This window comes from Aedes aegypti, chromosome 2 (assembly GCF_002204515.2).
Source record: "Aedes aegypti strain LVP_AGWG chromosome 2, AaegL5.0 Primary Assembly, whole genome shotgun sequence".
Taxonomy (NCBI): domain Eukaryota; kingdom Metazoa; phylum Arthropoda; class Insecta; order Diptera; family Culicidae; genus Aedes; species Aedes aegypti.
The window spans coordinates 434,104,654-434,128,349 of NC_035108.1; the positions used below are offsets into that span (position 1 = coordinate 434,104,654).

The following is a 23,696-nucleotide window of genomic DNA, read 5'->3' on the forward strand; positions in this document are numbered from 1 at the left end:
AGAGTGTTTTTTTTTTAAATTGTGTTACGGATTTGTCGTGCAATCAGTATACTTATGTGATACTCTATTGTGGTGGATGCAACACCATCCGAACACATTAATGAACGAGTGTTTTTTTATGTTACCGAACTTGAAAAAATGTGCAAAAATCGTACAATATTATGTCATCGTTTTTCCGTCGAACGGAGATGTTCTTCTAACCGGTAAGTCAATATGTTTATAAATATTATATTTCCAGTTTATGTGGCGGTCTCCCTTTGTATGATTTTACATCTACATTTGATGAACTCATATGAAATCTAACATCGATGATTATAATAGAGTCACTCCAAGTGAAGTAGATATCGTAATAGATCGTAGTAGATCGTAATAGCTGTTTGAAGTTACATATTTGGTCAGATTAAATTGGAATTCTATAAGAAGCAAATTCATTTCAGATAAAATTGATGTCTTCATTAACGATTTCAATCAATTGAATTTTCTAACGAAAATTTCACATTTATACAAATTGAAATAAACATCCTTATATGATCTCTGGTTTGCTGGGGAACCCAAACATTTGCACGGGAGTGTATATAGGGAAAGCAATTTATATCATCAGAATCATAAAACGAAAATGATTAGATAACGTATCGATTCGCAGAAAACTGTGTTCGCACAACTGCTGAATAAGAATGAACAGAAAAGATGTAGACTGTACGGGGATTCCCTATGATTTGAATTATTAGGGTACAAGAAAGCCCGTCTTAAAACTCAAATCATTTGAATCTCCGTAGGCGCATTCGGAAAATGAAGTATGATTTTGAAAAACTCGAATACTTATTGGAAAATTTTCTCATTGCCTGTAGAAACTGAATATTGTAGTATTATTTAGGACTCAAAAATCCGTCATTCAATAATCATCAATCATCATTATTTAAAAATCAGTTTTTTCGCTCACGAAATTTTATATCTGACGAGGAACCGAAGGCACGAAAAGGGCTTCCTTCTAATTCGTCGTATGCACTATTATTCGTCGTATCAAGCTTAAAATGTTCCACTGTGGCGGATATTCCAACTTACTTAATTTTGTGAAAGCTATTATGGTTCCTACACTTGTGCACCAAAAATGCAATACAACTATTGTATTTCGATAAATTACTTCAGTTCATTTTGCACATTTAGCAAGTTCATTTGCATATTTTTACCGAAATCGCATGGACGAACACGATTTCAAAGAAATGCTTAGCGATCGACATCAGTCACACCACTTTATGATACAAGTTTCTTTCCGCCCCACTGTGTGACTTCTTCACTGAAGCATTTAATTCCAACCGCACGCCGAAAAAGTTCTATAATTCTATAAATTTTATGAAATTTCCTCATCGACCGCGTAAATTTGAGAATATAAACAAAGTTCAATCCGCCGTAATGTGAAAAAAAAAGTTTGGCAAATCAATGTGAGCGCGATGCTCGGCGTAAAAAACGATTTTTTTGATTGTGTCGTTTTTCCTGCACTGGGAGCAAATATCATAATTGTTTGGTCAAAAGGAATTGGGTTCATATGTTTGGGCTGAATTTTGATGACGAGCAATGAATTTTAAAGGAAATTAATATATTTCATCATGCTGAAGGAATAGAGGGAGATACCCGTTGATCTATATATTCTAGTAAAACAGTTTAAAATAGCGCTTTTTTCTTGTACAATCACAACTGACCCTCAATTTTCTCCATTTTTTTAGAAGCCGCGAAAAGTAATTGTATCCAAGAAATTGTGTTCTGTCAACCATTTCAGGAACAGCAGGGCATTTTTTACAATTGCGGCAGAAATTGAAACTTTTTAAAGTAAATCATAATAAGCAACGTTTAAGTAGATACTTTGATCATCGCTTGCTCGTCTTAACGCTTTTCATAAAGCATATTTATGAAATCGGTGAACGCTTCAAGGCCTCCCGTGTTTCCTGAACCAAATGTGTTTTTTTTTATTGGGCTCCGATAAGTTTATCAATGTACGAAAAGTATTTCTAGGGAAAGCAGTTATGTTATCAAGGACGTGAAACGATAACAACCGATAAGATAATGGGTAGATTCGCAGAACACTCTGTCCGCATAACCGTCGAAATCAACCGAAAAGAAGAAAATTACTCAAAAGGCGCTGACAATCCCCTATAACATGCCTACTGAGCAGTGAACCTTATCTCCTAGATAGCGTTATTTGATAGTTCCTTGTTGGTAAGATACAAAGTCTCGTTTATTTATATTTCAGTCTTATTTTGGCCGTTGAACCGGAAACTTCAAAAATACTATATCTGGGATTAGTCAGCTGAAGCAGTAGAATCAAACACAACACTGTGAGCTTTTTTGAACTGTATAAGAGGTAGGTACAATTTTGATTGCTTGAATTTTATCATTGAAATATTATCAGTGCGCGTAGGGAAACTTTACTTTCAAAACATCAGTATCAGTGAAGAAGCATAGCAACATTATTATGATGATAAGTTCATCATTAGCAGGTTTCAGTGCTAAATTAGTATTTTCTATTATAATTCCATCAAACTCAATATAGATGAGTACATTTTTGATCAGAATAATGAATAAAAGGAAAGCAAGACGAAGTCGAGCTTTACTTTCTGGATAATTCCATACAATGTTTGTGTGCAAAGGCATTTTTGAATTTTCTTATAAATATTAGTTTGTCCAAGAGATTTTTTTTCGCAAGACGTTGTCCACGAAGTTTTATTTCCGCCAATGAGTCTAACCAGAAATCGAAAGCACGAATGTTAACAAGGTTCGAAAGTGGACCGAAAGGGATACATAAAAATAGTACTACAGCCAGGCTGTTAAATTTCATGAATATTACGTGACTTTGAAAATTAAATATTGCCAATATCATACTAATATATAATATGACATTTGAACGCACGAAGTTTGTTTTTGTTTTCCTCAACGAAACTTCCATTCCCTTTTCAGACTAATCAAAAATGCATATAAAAATATTACCCAATTTGAATTTTTTTACCCAGATTCTTGATGTTTTTGGAGACATAATTCATATTATTTTCCTCTGAGTATCACAAGTACATCTACACTAGGCCACCCGCGTCATTGAGCGTTATAACCACTATACATGGGGCTGTCATTTCCTTCGAAGAACTGTGTCAAAGTGCTTCAATATCAGTTTTTTTTTTAATTTTGAAACGTCTCGTGAAAAGGTCTATTGCATCAAATGAATTAGCAGTAATTTAGCAAAAATTGCGACACAAGCTTAGTATTTGCTGGCGATGGGTCTCCTTAAGTCCCCTGTTCGAGCCTGAGTGAAAACTTTTAGTATTTACATTAAACATCACAAATTTCTGATCCAGAAAGTCAGACTTTTTCTGACGGAGTGCGTCTACAAAGCAAAAAAAAAACATAGATTAATAGGTAACATAACTTAGCTTCAATCATGTACAGCCATTTCTAATATATTAAATAATGATAAAACTACAAACACTTCTATTGTATCCAACAATGCTAGCAAATTCCTTAATATTGAACGCGATTGTTCATTCAAAAACGATGCATATATATGGAACGGTGGCTCAAACATTACATTCTTTTCCTTATATCTAGGAGTTCTTATTAGACAACACTACCATCCTAATTTGGTAAAACAAATTTAAGATTGAATTAACATTTTGTTAACATCATATTACATTTCATTTACCGTAGCAGTTCAGATTTTTTACAGGTGAGTCGATTTCACCTGCTTATAAGAGAAAAAAACACGTTTTCTATTTACTTAACCTAACTTAACCTAAACATATAACGCATTAATCGTGGCAATAGAAGATTGCAACGATTTTTGCCTGAAGTTATTAATTATTTTATTTGACATTTGTTCCAATGTTTCAACATAGGATATTCTATGTAACTCATTGGTACTATACCAGGGAAGAAGCCTCAGAATCACTTTCAAAATTTTATTTTGAATTCATTGCGGAGCTTTCTACCTGGTATTACAACAGCTAGTCCATATTGGTACAGCATACAACATGGCTGGCCTGAAAATTTGTTTGAATATCAAAAGCTTGTTCTTAAGACAATGTTTTCATTTTCTATTAATAAGGGGATAGAGACATTTTACAAACTTGTTACATTTGGCTTGAATGCCCTCAATGTGATTTTTGAAAGTTAATTTCTTATCTAGCATGAGCAGGGTATATAGTCAATGACACTAGCCCTTCACAGCGCGACTGACAGTTTGTCAGTCGCGACCAGAGTTAAGAAGAAGAAGATCCAGCATGAGCCCTAGATACTCAACTTCATTTGACCAATTTATTGGAACCCCTCTCATCGTAACAACATGTCTACTTGAAGGTTTCAAATAAAGAGCTTTTGGTTTATGTGGGAATATTATTAGTTGAGTTTTGCAAACCTTAGGAGAAATCTTCTATTTAAGCAAGAATGAAGAAAAAATATCCAAACTTTTTTGCAATCGACTACAGATGACACGCAGGCTTCGTCCTTTGGCGGAGAGGCCTGTGTCATCCGCAAACAAGGATTTTTGACATCCCTGAGGTAGCTCAGGAAAGTCAGATGTGAAAATATTGTATAATATTGGTCGCAAAATGCTGCCTTGAGGAACACCAGCTCTTACAGGAAGTCTGTCAGACCTGGAGTTCTGATAATTAACCTGAAGTTTAAGATTGGACAGATAACTTTGAATTATTTTAACAATGTATGTTGGAAAATTAAAGTTTTTTCATTCCATACACTGTCGAATGCTTTTTCTATGTCTAGAAGAATAAAAGCCTTCAGATTTGTTGGAACGGATCAAATTTGTTACACATAAAAGTTGATGAGTGGTCGAATGTCCATGGCGGAATCCGAACTGTTCATTGGCAAAAATTGAATTTTCGTTGATGTGGGCCATCATTCTGTTCAAAATAACCTTTTCAAAAAGTTTACTGATGGAGGAAAGCAAACTGATTGGACGATAGCTAGAAGCTTCTGCAGGATTTTTGTCTGGTTTTAAAATTGGAACAACCTTAGCATTTTTCCATTTGTTAGGAAAATATGCTAATTGAAAACATTTGTTAAATATATCAACTAAACATGATAAGCTACTTTCTGGAAATTTTTTGATCAGGATGTAGAAAATTCCATCATTGCCAGGACCTTTCATATTTTTGAATTTCTTAATAATACTTCTCACTTCTTCCAAATCAGTCTCCCAGGCATTTTCGAAAACGTCCTCTTAGTTGAGAATATTTTCAATGTCCTGAGTAACTTGATTTTCAATTGGACTAGTAAGTCCTAAATTAAAATTGTGTGTGCTTTCAAACTGCACAGCAAATTTTTGAGCTTTATCGCAATTAGTTAGTAATAATTTGTTTTCCTCTTTCAATGCCGGTATTGGCTTCTGAGGGTTTTTTCAAAATTTTAGATAATTTCCAAAAGGGCTTAGAGCCAGGGTCCAATTGAGAAATCTTATGTTCAAAATTTTTGTTTCTGAAATATGCAAAACATTTCTTGATTTCTTTCTGCAAATCCTGCCATATAATTTTCATATCAGGATCGCGAGTGCGTCGAAATTGCCTTCTCCTTTAAGGCGGATCAAGAGTTTAAGATCATCGTCTATAATCACGGATTCAAAGTCGGCTCAAAAATAGTTGAAAGTGGAGCTGATAGGATTGAGAATCGCTTCATGGGATATTTGAAATGTAACAGGGACATGATCAGAATCAAAATCAGCATGAGTAATCCGTTGGCTACAAAGATGACTAGCGTCGGTTGAGACCAAATCAATCGTAGATGGATTTCTAGAAGAGGAAAAACATCTAGGGCTATGAGGGTATTGAAATGAAAAATATCCTGAAGAGTCAGTTTGGAGCAAATTAACTTGCTGTCCAGAGCATTGGAAAGGCAAATAGGCAGCTATGAAATTATATTAACCAAGCTGTGTTTTAACAGAATCACCTAAAGTTTCAAATGACGAAAACAGTTGATATTTTATACGCCTATGAATGATGATTGCAACTCCCCCACATGCCCCATCAAGTCGATCAGTACGATAAACAAAAAAAGTTATGATCATATTTTATTTTAGATCCAGGTTTTAAATATGCATCAATAATAACTGCTATATGCACTTTATTAGCTGCAAGAAAATGAAACAGCTTGTCCTCTTTACCATTCAAAGAACGAGCATTCCACACGCTCAAAAAAGAATTCTGAAAAACGTGAACTGTCAAAAATACACCGTGAACTACCACAAATGGTCACATAAACACGATCTAGTTCACGGTGTATTTTTGTTGTTGACGAGTTCACGTCTGCTGTTCACGGATACGAGAACGGATTTTTTTCTGTGCAATTTAAAATATTTTAATTATTATTTATTGGATCCATTAGAAAAACGTAATCATATTTTACACCGTCTTGGACTGCTTTAGCCATAGTGGTGGCTTTCACATTGCATCAATCATTAGATTCATTTGTTCAGTTAGAATATTAAAATTCGAGGCAGGCATATCACTTGATGTGGATACATTATCTGATGATTTCCCATTAGAATTTTCGGTAGACGAAGAGGCGGAGTAGAAGTTTCCTGCGGCGGCAAGGGTTTTTCCATTTGATTTGAAACAATTGGAATGGGTACTCATAGTATGAAAAAGGAGGAGTTCAAATTACCTGCTACGATATCGGCAAAGGATTTTCCTTGGGTAGATACATTCGTAATTAAAAGATTAGAACGGCTACCCAACGGATAAAAATTAGTTAGTGAATGGGCATGATCATAAACTTCCCGATGGGTATGATTCCTAATCAAGTGATCGTTAACTGAAAACTGAGAATTGTTCGAAAATCTACCAGGGAAATTCCGGAAACGACCTTTATCGTAACGAATATTATCTTTCATCTGCCTGGGACGAGCCTCGACGACTCGCCTACACGAAGGGCAAGCCCAAATATTTGACTTATGATTGCCCCCGCAATTCAAGCATATAAACTTGGTGGTATCTTCCTTCACTGGACAACTGTCCTTAGCGTGAAAAGAACCTCCGCAAATCATGCATTTAGCATCCATGCGGCATTGAAAACGTTTCAAAACATTTTTGTTAGAATTTTATGGGCACACAACATTGATCTTAAAAACTAAAAAACAATATTTAGTAAAATATGTGACTAACTTGGATGATAAGTGTTTCTAATTGGGATCATAATACAAACAAAAACTTTTGAAAATTCTATCTAGATTTTGATGTGTAATAATTTTTATGAAAAAGGCTCTTTTTGAAAATAAGTGGGGTGTTCAGGGATCGTATATTCCATTGTTACCATGTTACTAAATTTATCTGATGTGTGCCTGTTCCGTGAAGTAAAACTGCATTCTTAAGGTTAAAGGGTCTATTTTATTAGTCACAATATCAGCAAAAATTGCTTATCTCGTAATTTGGTAAAACTAATTGAAAAATCTTGTTTGGAAATAGGAATGATTGTTTTATTTGGAAATAGTGTTGAAACCATTAATCCTTTTAAGCACTAAATAGGTTAACATCAATAATATTATTATAAGGCTTACTGGTTAGGTGTTCAGTGTTGTCAGCAGTGAATAAATTGTCACCCAATCCGAAGCAACAAAGACATTGTCATCTCCTATTCTTGTTGCAACAATTTTATTCCACAACAAGAATTTATCACCACTTGAGCAGAATATGACAATCGAGATTTTCTACGTGCCCAGAGATTTTCTAGGCTTCGCATTTTCGTGTTGGTAAAAATTGGCACATTATGGAGCAGCATCTTTTTAACAAAATTGGTTTTGTGTTTAACATAACTGATTAATCGCGAGTTGAGAAGGTTGCAACAACAATGCGCTCTGTGATTGTCATGACAATTTTGTTTTTTATTGTATCCCAATCCGCACAAGTTAGGACAAACGGTTGTGATCGAGCTTGCTTTGTTGTTTGTTTTTCATTTGTTTTGATGTTAATTTGATTCACTGGTTGTCAGGCATCTAGCGAATTGTGCTATTCGTGATCAAACGTCAACATCCCACCGCAAAATCGCTAGTGTTTGGAGGTGATTTTAACCTCCAAATTGCGAAATGTGCGTTAGATTTCTGTGCCATACTAGAACACTTTTCGTTAAGATTTTTCCGACCATGTCACTGGGTGTTGCTGAGCATGCAATAAGTTGTTTAGTGTAGCACTTTATTTATAAGGCAAATTGGCTATTTCCCTTATTAAAACTTAAAGCTTGTTGAAGTTATCCTTACATATGACAGGTTATTCACAAGGTTGCTCTGCACACCTATTAAGATTCGTTAAATATATAGGTTATGATGTTTATACATATTAGTATAAAAATCATTGCGGAACAATTGTACAACGTATGATGGCTTCCAAATAAGATTAATAAGTATGAAAAATTTAGCAGGTAAAATAACACGGTTTGCGTTTGCAGCAGTATCAAATTGAATAATATTGATATGATATCAGCTTTAGATTACACAAAACCTATGGAATTGAATAAAAACATAAAAATTATTGACCAAAGAGATACATTTTTGTTGTTGGCAGAAAATGGTTTTATTTACCAAATTCAAATTCCGTATCACCCCATTCTGCATTTCCGTCAAAAATCACTCATTTCATGATTATCTAGGAAATCTATCATAGGATTCTCTTCATTACTATCGGCTTTTGATATACAGTCGAAGTTCGTTATAAAGATAACTTTTATTGCGACAAATCTCTCTATATCGACATTTCCAATAGTCTTTTCAAAATCCCATATTCAACTTTTATAGCGACATTTCTCTATTTCGACCGTTCTCTATTGCGACATTAGTGTTACATTCAATAGTCACTCAATATAACGACATTCGTTTAGCTGTTTTAGTACATATTATGATCGTTTTATTCCTCCATGCTCCATAACGACATCCAACCTCTTTATAACGACAATTTTATAGCGACATCTCCGTTTACCGACGGTCCATTGCGATGTCGCTATAACGAGCTTCGACTGTACATGACGGGAGAATTTTAGGGCTGTCTTTTGTTCATTCATTGGCATACTAGTAGTTGCTTGAAATTTGCGTTGATATTTGTTTCCATCCTTAACACCCCATTTTACGGTATTTAAATTTTGAGTTGCTCAATGTTTGCGTTTTATGAAGCTGGTCAAATGATAGGAGACCTGGGAGCAAAGTTTACCTCTTCAGTCATCGTTATCTGTTTTCGCGATGATGATGGTTGATGATCGTGCGCATTTCTAGCGTAGCTTTTACACAAGCGAAAACTTATATGGAGAATATTACGCGTTGCAAGAAAAATTTTGATTCCGGGAAAATCCACACTTGTTGATCGCTACTTATTTATGCTATTTTATTTATGTTGTTTCAGCTGTCAGAATAAATTTGATGGCTCGTTCATACATCATTTTCATGTGAGAATTGATTTTCACTGCGAAATAATTGAAAGTGTATCACTCTATACCCTAAAATCTCATAGGGTTGCCAACACAAATACACTCTATGAAAACCTCAGTTACCCATGATTTAGATGTCATGTCTTTGGACCCTACAGTCCATCGCCATCGGCTCAAAATAGAGTTGATGGAAAGGTTTGGGCCTGAAGATCAGAAGATTCATGGTTCAAGTACAAGGGATAATCTTTTTTTCTTTATTTTTACACCAAGCTAAGATTTGTAATTATTTGACCTGATTTGAAACATTTGCATGTTCAAATTTCACTCGCACGGGATGAAATCTTTTGTTCCTTAATACAGCACCATTCTTAAAAAGCACGTTACAGGAAGATCTACTTCTTAATATATAAAGGCAACTACAAGTGATGACTCAAGTTAAATCAGCGTAGCAACAGCCTTGAGAACTAGAGCTCTAATGAGTCTTCCAGTCTTTGAAGACTAAACCAACATCGTACTAAAAAACCTAAATAAAGCTAATAGTTATATTCTATCAAGCATCGCATCAATGATCGAATTGCACGGGCTTATTCACAAATTCCATGACGCTGAAAAGGGGGTCGTGGGTAACTTCTTGATATTACGGCTCATACAAAACTTGTAGAATATTCATACAAAAATCTTCACGATGGGAGGTGATGATAAGCTACGATTACTGTTGATTATGGAAAAAAGATTATTCCTTGCACTTGAACCGTGGATCTTCTGATCCTTAGACCCAAACCTTACCATCAACTCTATTTTGAGCCGATGGCGATAGACTGTAGGGTCCAAAGACATGACATCTAAATCATGGGTAACTGTGGTTTTCATAGAGTGTATTTGTGTTGACAACCCTATGGGATTTTAGGGTATAGAGTGATACACTTTCTGTTATTTCGAAGTGAAATTCAATTCTCACATGAAAATGATGTATGAACGATATGTTCGTACCACTTAGATCAAATAGATAGTCGAATTGGATACAAAATATAATAAGATTTTTTATCGGAATTTATATGGCAAACTGGAAAAATATATTGCTTTTCTCGAGATTTTTATACTAATTAAGTTAAAAGCATAATGAAGAAGCGGTCAAAACACCCTAGTGTCTTCGGCAAAGCGATAGACTATTGTGTTAGCAAAAGGCTAACGGTATTTTCGAATCATTTTCATTGATATTTCTGGGTTTCAGGAACGCATTTCGGAGAAAAAGTCCAAAAAACCACAAAATTGATTTGATACACCTCTAAAACTTTACCAAATCGGCTCATTTTTTGACAGATAACTTGTTTTGATAAATAAGTTCAGAATTTGATGTGGCAAGGGTACCTTAGAAAAAGTGAACAGGTCTAATGTATAATAAGGCGATTGCCAGTGAATCAAATTATCATCAAAGTAGACGAAAAACAAACAACAAAGCAAGCTTGCTCACAACCGTTTGTCACAACTGTTGCGGATAAGGACACAATTAAAAGCAGAATTGTCATGACAATCACAGAGCGCAATATTGTTGCAACCTTTTCAACTCGCGATTAATCAGTAATTTTAAACACAAAACCAAATTTGTTTTATGGATGCTGTTTGATAATGTGTCAATGTTTACCAACACGGAGAAAGTTCTCGAAAATTGCAAAGCGAAGCCCAGAAAATCGCCGCGCACGTGGTGATCGATCTTTGTCATATTCTGTTCAGGTGATGACAAACTCATGTTGCGGAATAAAATTGTTGCAACAAGAATAGGAGGTGACAATGTCTTTGTTGCTGCGTGTTGGGTGACAATTTATTCACTGGAGGTGACTGATACAATAACTGAGTAAAATGTTGCGAACATTTGTGGGTCTCTTTTTTGTCATATTCTCCATGTCCTCGTTTGGTAAGATGAGGCGTTGTTAAAAATCACGCTTGATTTTATCAAAACAAAATTTCAGGTCTCCTGTCAATTGACGCCGTTGTGACGATCAGCTGTTCCGAAACATCTCATAAAATGGCGTATTGCCTAGAACTTGACAATTATAATCAACAGTGCAAATTTTCGGGGAGATTTTGGGACATCCTAACCTTTCTGTACAAATCCTTGTCCTCTACTAAAACAATTTGAAATATTGGGATTCCAACATTCGATACAAAACGGATTGACTCATTGTATGTCGATTATCAAGTTTTTGAAATTATTTCGTAATAAATATGAAAAAGCCCTTTTATTGATTATTTTTACTTTTGCAGATCGAATATCATTCCAAACAACTTTCTACGCAACATGGATAAATCAATGTCAGCTGAAAATACCCCTGAGGGCAAATACAGCATTCTAGTAATTGGAGAAACCGGAACTGGAAAGTCAACTTTGATCAATTATTTGACCAATTTTTTCCATGGTGGAAAACCCGGTCAACTAAGACTCTCTATTCCTTCGAAGCATTACAATGCAACGGAGGGTTTAAACCATTCTGAAAAAAATGCAGCAGATACTTCGAAAAGCCAAACAAGTAAATGCATGGAATATGATTTCAAAAAGGATGGACTTGTGTTCAGCTTCATTGACACCCCGGGACTTTGTGATACTGAAGGCACACACAAGGATGAAGAGAACATCCTGAAAATTATGCAAGCTGCAGTAGACAAGGGGACTTTGGTGGCAATAATGATCGTAATAAATGGAACGCAACCGAGAGCTACAACGAACCTACAATACACTTTAAATCAGATGCACAATTTTGTACCAGATAGTTTTTTAGACAACATTGTAGTTGTTCTCACAAACTGCAATCGATTCAGTGCAAATTTCGATCTATCCCATCTGAAACCATGGAAAGTACTTGACAGTAACTCATTCTACATGGACAATTTTGCTCTCAGTAAGCCGGAGAAGGCATGGAAAAATGACAAAGAACATGAAAAATACGTTGAAAACGGTTGGAAAGATTCGATGGAAACTATCAGAAAAATGATTAATCAACTCAAAGAAATGGGTAGTCAAGCGACTAGGACGTTTAAAGAAATGTATAAGAAAAGGAACGATATCAATTCAAATATCAAAAATATCTTGATAGATCTAGAAAAACTTCAAAACTTACAAAATATACTTGAAGAAACCAAATCAAATCAGCAGGGGATTTCAGACGATATTGAAAAGTATTCCAATTACAAGCAAACACAGGAAGTAGAATGCAAGGAATATGTAAAATCTGATTTTATGAGTAGAATATGTGAGACTTGCTCCAATGTTTGCTATAAGGATTGGGTTCAATCCAGTTCAATACTTGGGATTTATACTAGTTCAATCTATAAAATTTATAAATGGACAACTGATCCTCTCCATAAAATTGTTGGCAGAGACTACTGTTACAAGTGTAATTGTTCGCTATCCGCACATTATGATACAGATGAGGTAGCAGTTATTAAAATGAAAACCGTTGAAAAAGTGCTGCATGAGATAAAAGCCTTACACGAGTACCATCTGCAAAGAAATGTCGATGTTGAAAACAAAATCAGCGGGTTGCATGATGACATCGCAACAGTGCAAGGTGCTTTAAGAGCGAAAGAACAGGCTATCCGCACGTGTTGCGAGGACCTCAAAAAGGTTTGCTCTCATTTCAATTTTGTGAATGAGTTGGGTAGTATCATTGATGTAATGCAGAAAACAGCCAGCAATTTGAGGTCAATTGAAGCGAAACGAAATGCTAATAAAATGATCGATGATTTGAGATATTTTGTCGACAAACTTACGGTTGGGCAAAAAACGGATGACTCTTGTTTTCTCGACTAACAAATAATATAAATTTACTAGGGTGGCTGCTCCAGTGACAGTGTGTGTCCAGTTAATGTTGGTGCATTTGAAGCATGGCACCTATAAAAATAAAATGTGTGTGTGAAAACATATTGATATTTGTTTGGAAAATAGTAGTAGACAATTAAAAACCTTCACTTTGTTAATCTTTTGCGCCAGTAATAATGGAGAACAGAAGTGAGCAAATACTACTATTACCAGAACATGGTCCAGTGAACCACGTATCGTATAAGAATGTGCATCCAAAATCACATATTCGTACATTAAGATCATAAATCAATCCGGAAAGCATCATGTGAAATCGCAATAACTTAGCGAAATTTGTCACCAAAACTTGGTATCTGCTGACCTGAGCAATATCATAACCAATATTATTTAATGTTAGTATCGTTTCCAATTAAAGACTGTTAGTCTCAATAGTAAAGGTTACGAATAAAGGACATACAAAACACCCAACAGACCAATGGAGAGTGCTCCAATTGACGAAAAGCTTCTTCTGAGTGGAAAGGGAAGGATGGTTTACTGCGTTACACTTACAATGCGTGTAAATAACTGCCGCCTCTGGCGCACGGTTATGAGGCCCACAGTAGAACACATTTTCCTATGGGAAGCGTGCGGGTGATCACCGGTTCTGTCTCCTAAACGGTAAAAGATACCACTTTGGCGTCCATGGACGAAAGTTAGAGTACGGATTGATGAAACAAAAAATATTTTTTTGAATACTTTTCATGATACAGACGATAGTTTTTCTGCTATTTTTCCGATAGCTTTCTCCACGACAAAACATTTTCCGGGAAATGTTTTTCTTTTTATATTTTAAATAGATTGCTGAGGAAATTTCCTTTCGATTTCTCTTAAAAACTTCTGCTCTACGATGCATAGTACAGGAGATATGAATTTTTAAAGTTTGAGGTATATAGGGAAATCGTGAAAATACAACTAGAGTTTTCCAGGAAAATAGGCCACTATAATTTGTTTGAATTTCAATTTTGGACATGTATCCACAAGCTCTACCTCTGGTGAAATTTCATACTAATCGGAGAAACTCCGGCCCAAATCTGTTCGATAATTTGAACAAATATCCAGTAGAGTAAAGTGGGGCAAAAGTTCGAGTGGGGTAGGAGTTTCTTTTTAAGATTTCTAGCTCAATTCAAAACAAATCTTATAAATGTCATGGTGGTTTGAATGCTATTCAAGTAAGAGACTTTCAATCCAAATATCATAAAAATCGATTGAGATTTGGAAAAGTTATGGCTATTTGTTGTTTTTCAACGTGAATATTGTAATTTTTGGTCAAACTTTCGTTGTATGGAACGAATTGAAGATAAAATCTTTTTCAATATTTTATGTAAGGGCGTTTCTAGGCCTATCATAAGGTTGCTTTGAAGTGTATGAGTTTTTGCATAAATGCTTGAAAACAATTTTTGGCTCATAGTGGGGCAAAAGTTCGAATCAGCGGGGCAAAAGTTCGACCCATGTATAAATTCACGGAAAAATTTGCAAATTGCCTTCAATCCCCATATTATCTTCAAATTTAGTTAAATTTGTTTGATCGTGTGAAAACTGTCACCAAAATTTTACATTTTCACTTTGTTTTGCGAAAAACTGCTATTTTTGAGTATATTACAATCAACCCGGTTTTGAGCAATTTTTTGATGAAAATTTAGTGTGTATTTTTCGTCAAACTTAAGTTTACGGCTGGTGTAAAGTATGTCTGTCATAAAAGGATCGATATTTTGTGTTTTAGTCAGTGAACTTTTGCCCCACACTAGATTCGAACTCTTGCCCCACCGGTGGGGCAAAAGTTCGAATAAGACAATCAATTTTGAAACTGTTATAACTAAAAATGGGTAAATATTTTGACACAAGTTTGTTCAGCAAAATTATAGCCAATATGTTGAAGGTTCACTGTATGGTATTTGTTTTGTTTTAACTGCTATTGTTTTCCTGGAAACTTTGATTATACCACTAAGGTCGAACTTTTGCCCCACCTTACTCTAAACGTAAAATTTTCTGAACTTTCAAGAAAAAATTAGAACAGCAATAGACTTTTTGTTCAAAACACGAAAATCCGGAAATTTTTGTTTTTGTTTTTCATGTTAAAAACAATTCTTGTGAAATTTCATATTTTTTCTGAAAAGTCAAAATCTTTTGCTTTCATTTCGTTCAAGAAAATTGAAAATCGGTCAAGCGGTTCCAAATTTAAGATTTTTTTAAAAATAAAAATTTTGTGAAGTCGCGATTTTTCTGGTCACCCTAGTTTGTAAATGGTCACCCTAATCAAAAAATCCAAAAACACGGGTATCCTTATTTCAGATAAGGAACAAACTAGTAACGCATTTTCACGGAATTCGGTGGTCCACTGGATCGGTCATATGTTATACGCTAATCCCTTTTCTAATTCCTTGCCCGCTTTTTTTTACCTCAGCAATATGTTCTTTGAATCTTATTTCTAGTGTTCGTTTTGTTTGTCCTATATAGATTTTATTACAATGTCAGCAGAGCAGTTTTTCCAAAGATGCTGATAAATCTAAACACAAGAGATTTACAATGTCTGCTATGTTTGCTGGTATGAAATTTCACTCAAAATGCCATTTATGCTTCGGTGTGATGCAAACGCAATAGTTTTTTGATGAGATGGTCATGTGAGAGCTTGAACGGCTTGCGCAAAATTGATGTACACATTGATTGGAATTAGAAAAAAACAACTCAGCAATCGCAGAAAAAGAAGTCCAGGGTTTTTCATGGAATGGCTCTATAATAATATTCTCAACCAAACCGACCGACTAGTGGTCTAAGATAAAGTTTCATTGTGGAAACATTTTGGAAAAAGTTGCGTGTTAATTAGTTCTAAGAATAAATATTGATCGGTTTGGAAAGTTTAGGATTTTTGCTAAAATAAATACGTTTCAATGGTAACGTTATAAAAATGCGTGTCTCAAGGATCATATTAAGTATCTTTAGTAAATTTGGGGTGGCTTTTTGTGACATGTTGAAACATTTTTGAGGTCGGCATTAAGACCTCAAAAATGTTTCAACATGTCACAATTTTGTGCAACTAGTCGTCAAAGTTGTATGAAACACTGTTTAATCAATGGTTATATGAAATTTAAACTATTTCAATAAATAGTTAACAGCCTCTCCATGAAAAACCAATCTAGTGGGTCACCGAATTTCGTGAAAATTTGCTATTCTATTCCTTATCCAAAATAAGGATACACGTGTTTTTGGACTTTTTGGATAGGGTGACCGTTTCCAAAATAGGGTGACCAGAAAAATCGCGGCTTTGCAAAATTTTTAATTTTTTGAAAATTATAACTTTTCGGTCAAGCGGTTGATTTTCAATTTCCTTGAATGGAATAAAAGCTTAAGATTTTGACTTTTCATAAAATATATAAAATTTTACAAAAAAATTCAATAATTTCCGTTTTTTTTGTATTTTGAAGACCAAAGAGGCTATTGCTGTTCTCATGTTTTCTTGGAAGTGCAGTAAATTTTACGTTTACAGTCAAATTTTCAGCGATGAATATGTTTTTTAGTTATTGAGATATATTTTTTTGAAAATAAAAAATCAGTCATTTTTCATCGGCACACACTGTAGGTCTCAGCGCATTAGATTTTTTTTTATTAAAAAAAAAGTCATAACTTTTGATAAGGTCAACCGATTTCCAATCTTTTTTATGAAATGAAAGCTTAAAATTTCAATTTTTAAGAAAAAAAAATGTAAAACTCTGAAATTTTTTAAAATATAAACGAAAAACCCTTGAAAAAATATAAAAATTTCCTTAAAAAAACAGTGCACCTTACACTGTTATTGAGATTCTCTTTATTAGCCGTTATAAGCATCCAAAGGTGCGGCGAATTTGCTTCCTGAAATGCTTCAGTGCTTCTTCTCTGGTCAGAAATGGATGTGAAATTGTGATTTAACTGATTCTTTCTGCTCCATGCCAACTTTGATGAACGCCGTTCGCATCGCAACCATTTCTTCTCTTAGCAACGCTAGTACTAAAAACCTTCGCTAGAAAAATAACTGCTTTCGATCTTTGCAAGCTTTGAATCTTTGAAAAAAAAAAAAAGTTCAGGCCGGCCAAGTTATGTGCCATATTGGTAGATGGACAAGCATTTTCTATACATTGGACTACAGATAATCGAAAATAGTATTAATACTTCTAAAATGTCATAGTAATTATGAGTTATACAGGATATCCATGGATCAACATCAACATTGCAATGTTGAAACACTGGAGCAAATATCTAAAAATTCTAGTTAGAAATCGTTGCAATCTTCTTTTGCCACAAAAGGTGTTCTATATATCTAGGTTAGGCTAGGGCTTACAATAATCATAATCAACGAGAGAATACGAACCGGGACAATCGGCCGAAGACCACAGCGACGTAAAGGGATTAGCGATTGGAAGCTCGGTACGTGGAACTGTAAATCTCTCAACTTCATCGAGAGCACACGCATACTCGCCGACGTGCTGAAGGACCGAGGATTCGGCATCGTAGCGTTGCAGGAAGTGTGTTGGAAGGGATCAATGGTGCGAACGTTTAGAGGTAACCATACCATCTACCAGAGCTCTGGCAATACACATGAGCTGGGAACAGCTTTTATAGTGATGGGTGATATGCAGAGGCGCGTGATCGGGTGGTGGCCGATCAACGAAAGAATGTGCAAGTTGAGGCTCAAAGGCCGGTTCTTCAACTTCAGCATAATAAGCCCTCACTCCGGAAGCACTGATGATGATAAAGACGCTTTTTACGCGCAGCTCGAACGCGAGTACGACAGCTGCCCATGCCACGACGTCAAAATCATCATAGGAGATCTAAACGCTCAGGTTGGCCAGGAGGAGGAATTCAGACCGACGATTGGAAAGTTCAGCGCCCACCGGCTGACGAACGAAAACGGCCTACGACTAATTGATTATGCCGCCTCCAAGAATATGGCCATTCGTAGCCCCTACTTCCAGCACAGCCTTCCGTACCGATACACCTGGAGATCACCACAGCAGACAGAATCGCAAATCGACCACGTTCTGATTGACGGTCAGCACTTGTCCAACATTATCGATGTCAGGACCAATCGTGGCGCTAACATCGACTCTGACCACTATCTGGTGATGGTCAAATTGCGCCCAAAACTCTCCGTCGTTAACAACGTACGGTACCGACGGCCGCCCCGGTATAACCTAGAGCGGCTTAAGCAACTGGATGTCGCAGCGGCATACGCACAGCACCTCGAGGCTGCATTACCGGAAGTGGGTGAGTTGGATGGAGCCCCTCTTGATGACTGCTGGAGAACAGTAAAAGCAGCCATCAACGATGTAGCTGAGAGCAACGTCGGGTACGTGGGTCGGAGTCTACGGAACGATTGGTTCGACGAGGAGTGCCAGGAGGTTTTGGAGAAGAACGCAGCGCGGGCGGTCATGCTGCAGCAAGGGACCCGGCAGAACGTGGAACGCTATAAACGGAAACGGCAACAGCAGACCCGCCTCTTTCGGGAGAAAAAACGCCGCCTGGAGGAGACGGAGTGCGAGGAGATGGAACAGCTGTGCCGGTTTCAAGAAACGCGTGAGTTCTATCAGAAGCTCAACGCATCCCGAAACGGCTTCATGCCGCGAGCCGAGATGTGCAGGGACCCAGTGAACCACGTATCGTATAAGGATGTGCATCAAAAATCACATATTCATGCATCCAAAATCAGAATCGCGCAAGATGCCAGACAAAGCGTTCTCAATGTTAATACAAGTTGTATATAAATCCCCAATACGATTAATAAACGACAATCTGTGTTGACAACAAAACATGTCGTAAATAGTGCAACATAGAATCGCGTTATGTTATATAAACTGACAGATCATATATCAATCCAGAAAGCATCGTATGAAATCGCAATAACTTAGCAAAAACTGCCACCCAAACTTTGTATCTGCTGACGATAGGCCTCAAAGAACAACAAAGTATGTGTCGCTGTTTCATGTACAGCGATTAATATTGGCAAATAATGACTTGTTCATCATGAAACCCTTGGTGGTACAGTGATAAGGTATTCGATTCCCAATGTAAAAGTCCCGCGTTCGAGGCTTGCTGGGAACTTTTTATTTATTTTCATCCAAATTTTGTGGCATCGTATATCTGATCGCAGAAAGTCTGAAAAAGTCGTGCCAAGTACGCATATAGCCTCCACTTTGGTAGGTATATAGCCTTTTCATGCATTCTATACGATTCAATTGGTTCATATAGCATGATGTATAACAAAAGTTATACCAACCAAAATGTTGACTGGGGATAAGCATGGGAGCATTCTGACGGACGAGCGTGAGGTGATCGAAAGGTGGAAGCAGCACATCGACGAGCACCTGAATGGCGCTGAGAGCACAGGCAATGAAGGACGGGACAACGGGGGAAATGCCTTCGTCAGTACTGCGGGCGATGGAAACCTACCAGCCCCCACTTTGAGGGAGGCTAAGGATGCCATTCACCAGCTCAAGAACAATAAAGCTGCTGGTAAGGATGGTATCGGAGCTAACAAGACAAATCTGTACTTTGAACCTGTAAATACATTTTATATTAGCATCTATGTATCTTCAAATGATCATATATTTCAATGACATTAACTAGTAATCACCCTTTGAGTCAATTTATACATTCTACTTTTATCAATTTAAAAAATTATGCTCATATTTCGAGCTTCAGTGCTCTACTGGTTTTGTTCTAAGCTCATTCTAATTATTCCAACTAATTGATAAGATTTCTTTATTTCAGACATCAAATACTGTTCCAATCGTCCATTTGCGCAAAATGGCGTCGTCGATGTCAGCTCAACACACACCCGAGGACAAGTATAACGTTCTGATGATTGGAGAAACCGGCGTTGGAAAGTCAACTTTGATCAATTATCTGACAAACTTTTTCCAAGGTGGAAAGCTTGGTCAACTAAGACTGTCTATTCCTTCGAAGCATTACAATGCAACAGAGGGCTTAGAACATTTTGAAACGAATGTATTGGATTTGTCAAAAAGTCAAACCAGTGAATGCATGGAGTACAATTTCAGCAAAGATGGACTTATTTTTGGTTTCATAGACACCCCAGGTCTTAACGATACTGAAGGGATGCTTGAGGACCAGAAACACATCTCGGAAATTATTTCTGCTACAGAAGAAAAGGGAACTTTGGCGGCAATAATGATCGTAGTAAATGGAACGCAATCGAGAGCTACAACGAACCTACGTTACACTTTAAATGAGATGAAAAATGTCATACCAGATCGCTTTATGGATAACATCATACTTGTTCTCACGAACTGCAATCGGGTTTCCGCAAATTTCGATACATCTCAACTAAAACCATGGAATATACTCGACGAGAACTTGTTTCATATGAACAATTCTGCTCTGAATAAACCCGAGAAAGCATGGAAGAACGAGGAAATATTGAAGAAATATGTTGAAAATGAATGGAATGAATCGATGGAAACCATCGCGAAAATGATTGATCGGCTAAAACAAATGGGTAGTCAGTCGACGATGGTATTTAAAGAAATGCGTCTGAAGAGAAACACAATCAAGTCGAACCTCTATCATATTATGCAAAACATAGATAACCTTCAAACCCTGCAAAACAAGCTAGAAGAGCTGACTTATCAGAAAATATCCGACGACCCTAAAAAGTATTCCGATTACAAGCAAACACAGGAAACAGAATATACGTTATATTTTAAATCTCAATTTTACAGCACAATCTGTTTATTATGCTCAAAGGTGTGCTATGAAGATAAGACAGCAGCTTCTTCAGTAGCTGGATATCCGGTGCCGAATTTTGTCTATAATGCTATAAACTTTGCCGTTAAGTGCGTCAAGGTAGCATTAGGCGGAAACAGCACCTGTGAAAAATGTAATTGCTCCCAATTTGCGCATTATGACGATACAATGAAGCCAATCAAAAAAATGGTAACTGTTGAAAAACTACTGAATGAGATTAAAAACTCTTACGATCATCGGAACGATCAGGTGGAGAATAAAATCAGCGGGTTGAAGGACGATATCGCAGCAATAAGTAATGCTCTAGACGCAAATGAATCGGCCATTCGAACGTGTTGCAAAGATCTTATGAAAATTTGTTCACAGCTTAATCTTGCAAGGGAGTTTGAGAGCTTTAGTGAGATAATTCAGAGGAAAGCTTGCGATCTACGTTCTAAATCATTGAAAAATAATGCTTATGACAGGATCGGCAGTATAACAGAAGTGATTGACGAGATATCGGGAGATCGCTCTTAGACATGGCATCGTTCTACACACCAGGAAATCATAGATTTATACGTAACATACTTTTAGCTTTCAGCATGTAAAGCCATTTCTAATGTACTATTCTATGATAAAATACAAACTAATGATACAAACATATCTATTATATCCATTAGGGTGCCAATGGAATGTATGGGAAAAATTTTGCCATCGAATTTCAAAAAATGGTAGTGCTCAAAAGTTTTGTCTCCTCGAAAAAAGTCCCCATGCAAAATTTGAGCTCAATCGGACTTCATTAAGTGGACCCCCAAAGCGGTCAAAGTTTGGCTTTTTTGACCCATGAAAAATTTCCGAAATCGAAATTTTTTTTTTTGATGCCAGATGTCTTAGAAATGCATGAAACGTCGAGATCTGGTGTTATTTAGAAAAATTTTTTTTTTGAAAAAATCGACCTTCTGGGACTTAGTAAATTTTTAAGTTGGGGGAGTGAATTGAATTTGAAATGAAAGATTTGAATTCAATTGCTGAGAAATTCAAGGCAATAGTATTGAAACATATCCTATATCATTGTTGGCCACTAAAAGCATATTATATGTGATATTTCATTAGGGTGGTTCATTTACTTTCCATTAGGGTGGTCCTTTTTGTTAAAAAAAAAAAATAGAATTTTAATTGAATATTGAAGACAATAGTATTGGAACATCTCTCACATTATCGTAAGCCATTTTCTACATTAAATATGTGGTATTTTATTAGGGTGGTTCACTTATTTTCCATTACGGTGGGCCTTTCCGTCGAAAAATCATAATTTGAATGGGATATTAAAAACAATAGTAAATTATCACCTCTTCCATCATCGTAGGCCATTTCCTTCATTAGATTCATGATATTTCATTGGGAAGGCTCACTTATATTCCATTACGGTGGTCCTTTAAAAAAAATGAGAATTTGAATGGAATAGAAAATATAAGAGTAATTAAACATCTCCTTTGTCATCGTAGGCCACTGTTAACATATAATATGTGATATTTCATTGGGGCTATTGTCCTCAGGTTTGCATAAGGGTGATCATTTAATTTGTAAATTAAAAAAAAAATATTCTCAACAGATCTAAAAAATCAACTTTGTTTGTATAGTTTTGAATCACGATTCTTCATTGGCATGCAACTCTTCGTTAAGATATTTTCATTAAGGTTTTCTTTTGAATAGTTAAAATAAAACGTTCCAATAACAATAATCAGTGAATTCAGTGATGCACAACTCTAACTGCCATAATCAAAATACAGATAAAAAAGGAATGAAATAATTTTTGACATATTCAAATTATGACAATAGCTTGATGGGCGACGATGAAGGGCAACAAAAGTGTTTAGTTTATATTTTCAAAAGAGATTCTCCGCCTTGGGCTCCTTCATTCCCGAAACAAAAGTACGTTGCCTTCTGCTTGCTATAGTACACGTGATTCGGTTGTGACAACGTAGGCAATTCCAGTTTTAGCAATCATTTCTCGTTTGTTCTTCAAAGATGTAACAAAGTTCCTTATAGAAATTTCGTTGGAATTTCATATGGATTTTTTCGTTGGAGTTTTTAACGGAATTTTCTTTGGAGTTTCCTTTGGAATTTTAATCGGAATTTCCTTCGAAATTCCTTTTAAAATTTTTTATTGGACTTTTCTACGAAATTTCCTTTGAAATTTTCTACGGAATTTTCATCAAAATTGGAAATTTATCCTGAATTTGCTTCGGAATATCCTGTGGAATTTTCTTCGGTATCTTTAGAAGTGCCCTTTTGAATTTTCTGTGGTATTTTCTTCGAAATTTCCTATGAAGTGTCCTTCGGAATTTCATTCTGAACTTTTCATTGGAATTTTATTCGGAGTTTCTTTTTGAGTTTCCATTGAAATTTGCTTTGGAATTTTCTTTGAAGTTTCCTTCCGAATTTCTTCTAGAGTTTGTTTCGGAATTTCCTGTGTAATTATCTTTGGAGCTTCCTTCAGAATTGTATTCGAAATATTATTTGGAATTTCTTTCGAAGCATTGGAATTTACTTTGGAATTTCCTTCGATATTTTCTTTGGAGCTTTCTTCGGAATTTCATTTGGGATTTCTTTTGGACCTTTGAAATTTTGTGCGGAATATTCTTAGAAATTTCCTTTAAAATTTTCTTTGGAAATCCTACAGAGTTTTCTTGAGAATTTCCTTACAAATTTGCTTTGGGTATTCCATAGA

At 35.9% G+C, this 23,696-nt stretch overlaps 2 protein-coding genes across 3 annotated transcripts; both read left to right on the forward strand.

The window, feature by feature from the left end:
* Nucleotides 1-15: 15 nt before the first annotated feature.
* Nucleotides 16-13,676, forward strand: LOC110677111. 2 transcript variants are annotated; one of them, XM_021847799.1, is made up of 2 exons: nt 16-203; nt 11,662-13,676. In XM_021847799.1, exons 1-2 carry the CDS (start codon nt 139-141, stop codon nt 13,202-13,204), a joined length of 1,608 nt encoding a protein of 535 aa, XP_021703491.1. In that variant the 5' UTR covers nt 16-138; the 3' UTR covers nt 13,205-13,676. The 2 variants fall into 2 exon arrangements, with proteins under 2 accessions (XP_021703491.1, XP_021703492.1); XM_021847800.1 differs by lacking the exon at nt 16-203 and adding an exon at nt 2,136-2,356.
* A 6,022-nt stretch (nt 13,677-19,698) lies between these two features.
* Nucleotides 19,699-21,628, forward strand: LOC5575579. The gene is made up of 2 exons (XM_001662011.2): nt 19,699-19,732; nt 19,991-21,628. Exon 2 carries the CDS (start codon nt 20,027-20,029, stop codon nt 21,500-21,502), a length of 1,476 nt encoding a protein of 491 aa, XP_001662061.1. The 5' UTR covers nt 19,699-19,732; nt 19,991-20,026; the 3' UTR covers nt 21,503-21,628.
* Nucleotides 21,629-23,696: the final 2,068 nt, after the last annotated feature.

Bases quoted from the DNA above. Each gene is read 5' to 3' on its own strand.
- LOC110677111 (XM_021847799.1), top strand. From the start codon at position 139: ATGTGCAAAAATCGTACAATATTATGTCATCGTTTTTCCGTCGAACGG. The intron at 204-11,661 runs GTAAGTCAATAT...TTACTTTTGCAG, and splicing joins CGGAGATGTTCTTCTAACCG to ATCGAATATCATTCCAAACA.
- LOC5575579 (XM_001662011.2), top strand. From the start codon at position 20,027: ATGGCGTCGTCGATGTCAGCTCAACACACACCCGAGGACAAGTATAAC.